The sequence below is a fragment of the Perognathus longimembris genome, unplaced genomic scaffold (genome assembly GCF_023159225.1).
Source record: "Perognathus longimembris pacificus isolate PPM17 unplaced genomic scaffold, ASM2315922v1 HiC_scaffold_138, whole genome shotgun sequence".
Classification (NCBI taxonomy): Eukaryota; Metazoa; Chordata; class Mammalia; order Rodentia; family Heteromyidae; genus Perognathus; species Perognathus longimembris.
In genome coordinates, this window is record NW_025956375.1 from 21932 (window position 1) to 25848 (window position 3917).

The 3917-nt window shown below is 51.6% G+C and overlaps 1 protein-coding gene across 1 annotated transcript; it reads left to right on the forward strand.

Annotated features, from left to right (window-relative positions):
* The first annotated feature begins 1377 nt into the window (after positions 1–1377).
* On the forward strand, positions 1378–2280 carry LOC125344517 (proline-rich protein 23A-like). The gene has a single exon (XM_048337028.1). The coding sequence runs from the start codon at positions 1378–1380 to the stop codon at positions 2278–2280; it is 903 nt and encodes a 300-aa protein (XP_048192985.1).
* The last annotated feature ends 1637 nt before the right edge of the window (positions 2281–3917 follow it).

Here is a 3917-nt window from a genome sequence, read left to right on the forward strand (position 1 = left end):
GAAAAGCTGATTGCTCGTGGCACATGCCTCTCATCCTAGCTACTCAGGAGATGGTGATCTGAGTATCGCAGTTCTAACTCAAGCAAGGGAGGTAAGTCCATGAAACTGGGATCTGCAATTCACTACCAAAAACGCAAAATGGGGCTGTGGCACAAGTGGCAGAGGGCTGGCCTTGAGCAAAAAAAGCCGAGAGACAAGGCCCAGGCCCTGAGTTCAAACCCCGGGACACAGAGAGAGACAGAGAACCCAGACCCAGTTCTTTCAGGTCCTGCCTCAGACCAGGCTGTCGTTTTCCCTCATGCCATTTTCATCCTCCAGTAAACTGAACTAAAAGCATGTACACCTCAAAGTGGTGGCTTAGGTCCACTCTCCACACAGCTCGTCCATGTGTGGCATAAGGAGGACGGTGTGGCTCCCTAACCATACAGCCATGGGGGGGGGGGAGGTCACTACCATCGCGGAACATGAAGGGGAGGGGGGCAGGCGAACGAAGGAAGGGCGGGTGGGCAAGGGCAGTCATTGCATTCCACGGTCATGTGTGAAAAGGGGAAGTGTGGGTCGGGGGGAGACGCGGCTGGGGTGTGGAAGGGGCGACACAGGCCAAGATGCATTAGACGTTTTACACACCGCCATATTGGGCTAAGCCCCCTCAGGACACTTACTTAACCAATAATCAATAAAGAAGGGAAATGACAACTAATGTTCACACAATGCTAGGTTGAGTCTTCGGTCTCCACAGCCTCTGAAAGGGCAAAGCATGCATGTATGAAAGCAGGTCAACACACACCTCCATTTTGGGTCCTGACTCAAAAATGAAAAGCAAGCACTTCCGGCTTGGGTGCGCATGCGCTTTTGCCTCAGGGGTCGGCAGCGACTCGGCTTTCCACTCGGCTGACTTTGAAGTTATGAACAGCCTCTGAGGGAACGGGAGGAACACACGAGCAAGCGTTTTTCCCGCCACCAGAAGCCCGGCCCGGGACCAACACAATTTCCTCAGCCTCCTAGAGGTTCAGGAAGTATTTCTACAGCAGCGAGCAACCAATCGCAGCGCAGGTACTAGCCTCCGTAGTAGCACTCTCATTGGATGCAAGATGACAGGGCGGGGCCTAGCCTGCCTGGGGTCCGCCCGAGGGCACTTGCAACACCATCAGAATACAGACCACGCTACCATCCGCACCTGTGTGAGGGACACACGCCAGCGAGATTCAAAAGCGGCGGCCGGCCAGGGCCTCAGTAGACGACGACCTCTTCCCGCCTCACGGGGCCTCCTCTACACCTGACACCTGACTGTCACCCGGTGCATGCAAGCACCAACCGGAGACCCCGCGCCAGCACCACCAGACCTACCACGCCACTCCCGACATCGCCCTCGCCTTGATGGACGCCAGCACCACGCCCTGCTGCCGACCGGAGACTGGGGGACCCAGCCCGGAGAAGCTCAGCCGAAAGAACCACCCGGGGCCGCCACCCAGCCTGCAAGACCCCTCCGAGGTGACACCCTGGTTCACACCAGAGCCTGCGGGACCCAGTCCAGCGAAGCGCAGCCGAAAGGACCCGCCGAGGCCGCCACCCAGCTCCGAAGACTCCTCCAAGGCGACACCGGCCCCCGCAGACACCCACAACGCCCTCACCTCCCTGGTGGTCCTGGCCACTGGGTGCGCCCTGCAGGTGCCCCTAGGCCACGTCGATCTGGTGCTGGAGCCTCCGCCAACCTCGGTCCTCACCGTGGACCTCCTAGGCCACAGGCTCGTTCTCATCCCCCAGGACCTCTTGGGCCCCAACCCCCAAGGGCAGCCCGGGACCTCATCCGATGGCCTACTCCTGGATGATTTGCTGGATACACGGCCTGAGGACGTCGTGGTCCGGCAAGGCCTCTGCTGCCAGCCCTTCCCCGACGTGGCCTGCCAGGAAGAGGTCTATACCGAGGATGCTGAAGACACCGAGGAAGCTCAAGACACTGAGGACTCTGATCCTGACTTCCTGGAGCCAAGTTGGTCCAGCCCTGAGCCTCAAGACCCCAGCCCACAACCTGGTCTTGCCAGTGCCCACCCTTCATCCAAGCAGTCACAACACTCAGTATGTATTCAACCCGGACTTCCACCTTTTGAGGTTTGTCCAAGGCTCACTGCTGAGGCCTCTCCCTCTGTCTCCCAGCCTGCTTTCAAATCTGACCAGCCCACCAAATCTACTGGTGTGCCCTATGCACCGTCCATGCCCTGTGCAAGGCTAGAGATGCTCGTGCTCAGACCTATTGCCTTCCTCCTCCTACTGTTTGGTTGAGGGTGGTAGGGGGTCTGGTAGAAGCTACCAATGTAACCTCCATAGTTAGGATTTGGTGTGTTGGTTCCCTTACTCGTTATTGGGTTTCTTTTTTGAGTTTGTCTGACTGTGTGTTTGTTTGTATCATTGCAGAATGTTTGAACTGGCTGACTAGGAAATCTGGAAGATGGCCTCAGCCTTAAAACACACTACTTGGAATATATATCGGCTTTGAGTTAGCTGTTTAGATCCTTTTCCTGCAGAAGTCATCCTCAGTTTTTAGACTTCCACGCCATGTTTTTGCTTCAACCATCAGCTCCAGCACTTTGCCTTACAAGCTCACTTTTTCTCCAGTGCCCTACCATTGAATCTTTTTGCATCCATACGAATATAATCATTCTGCCAGCAACCAAACGCGTATGCCTGTATCCCGAGTTTTGCAGGCTGAGATCTGAAGGTCAAGCTTCAAGCCAGCTCCAGCAAGATAGTTGTAAGTTTCTTAGCTTCAACTGATCAGAAAAAAAAGCCAGAAAAGGAGCTGTAGCTCAAGTGGTAGAGTGCTAGCCTTGAGCACAAATGGTCAGGGACAGTGCCCAGGCAACGAGTTCAAGCCTGAGGACTGGCATCAGAAAAAGCTGCAAGTGGAGCTGTGGTTCAAGTGGTAGAGCGCTGGAGTTGAGGGAGTTGAACAAGCTAAGAGACAGAGTCCAGGCCTTGAATCAAGCCCTAGTACCAGCATACATATTCATTTAGTGGACGTTGGCCCTAGTCTCTGCTAATTCATCGCCACCATGGACTTACCTCCACCTGGCACCAATGGCTGATGCCTGTAATCCCAGCTACTCAGGAAGTGGAGAGCTGACAATGAAGGTTCAAAGCCAGCCTGGAAAGGAAAGTCTTTGAGACTCTTTGCAAATGCTGGAACTGGAGCTGTGACTCGAATGCTACAGTGCTAGCCCTGAGCACAAATGCTCAGGGACAGTGCCAGGGCCCTGAGTGCACATCCTAGGACCAGTACAAACAAACCAAGTTCCCTCGAGCAAATTTTCTACTATGCACGTTGGTGACTACAAAGCAAAAACCTTGAAACAGTGACCAGAGATCTTTGTTTTTCTATTATTAGCTTATCAAAGAATTGATGATTTTAAGTAGTGCGTTTTTTGTTTTGTTTTTTACAAACCCTTCCACTATTGGTATATTTTTAAATGTTTTCTCCTGTACTGAAAACCTCTCAGTTCTAGGGTTTGATATTATATACTTATAAGATCCTAAGTCTACTTTGTTCATGGATACTAGTGTATAGACATAATTTCTTACATTACTCTGATCTACAACAGAATTATGTAATTTTTGAATACATATCTATGTATTTCTTGGTTGGTTGGCAAGGACAATAATACCGGTAGATAAAGAGAATTTTGTGTGTTTTGATAAACACCTTTGTAGCTTACTTTTCCTGTCTTACACGCTCTATTGATGCTTCTAAGTTTTATCATTAAATAAAATGCTACTGTCCTTGGTTGGCAGATAACCCGTATCTTTACGGAGTAATTCGTTTTTCCTCCTAATCGTAGTGGGTGGGGGAAAAAAAAAAATCACAGAAACTTACGTTGGATTTCTGTTTTGTTTTTCTAATTCTAATCCCTGGACTGTGTCCC

What these genes read in the sequence shown, in the direction of transcription:
- LOC125344517 (XM_048337028.1), top strand. Translation starts at nt 1,378, where the DNA reads ATGGACGCCAGCACCACGCCCTGCTGCCGACCGGAGACTGGGGGACCC.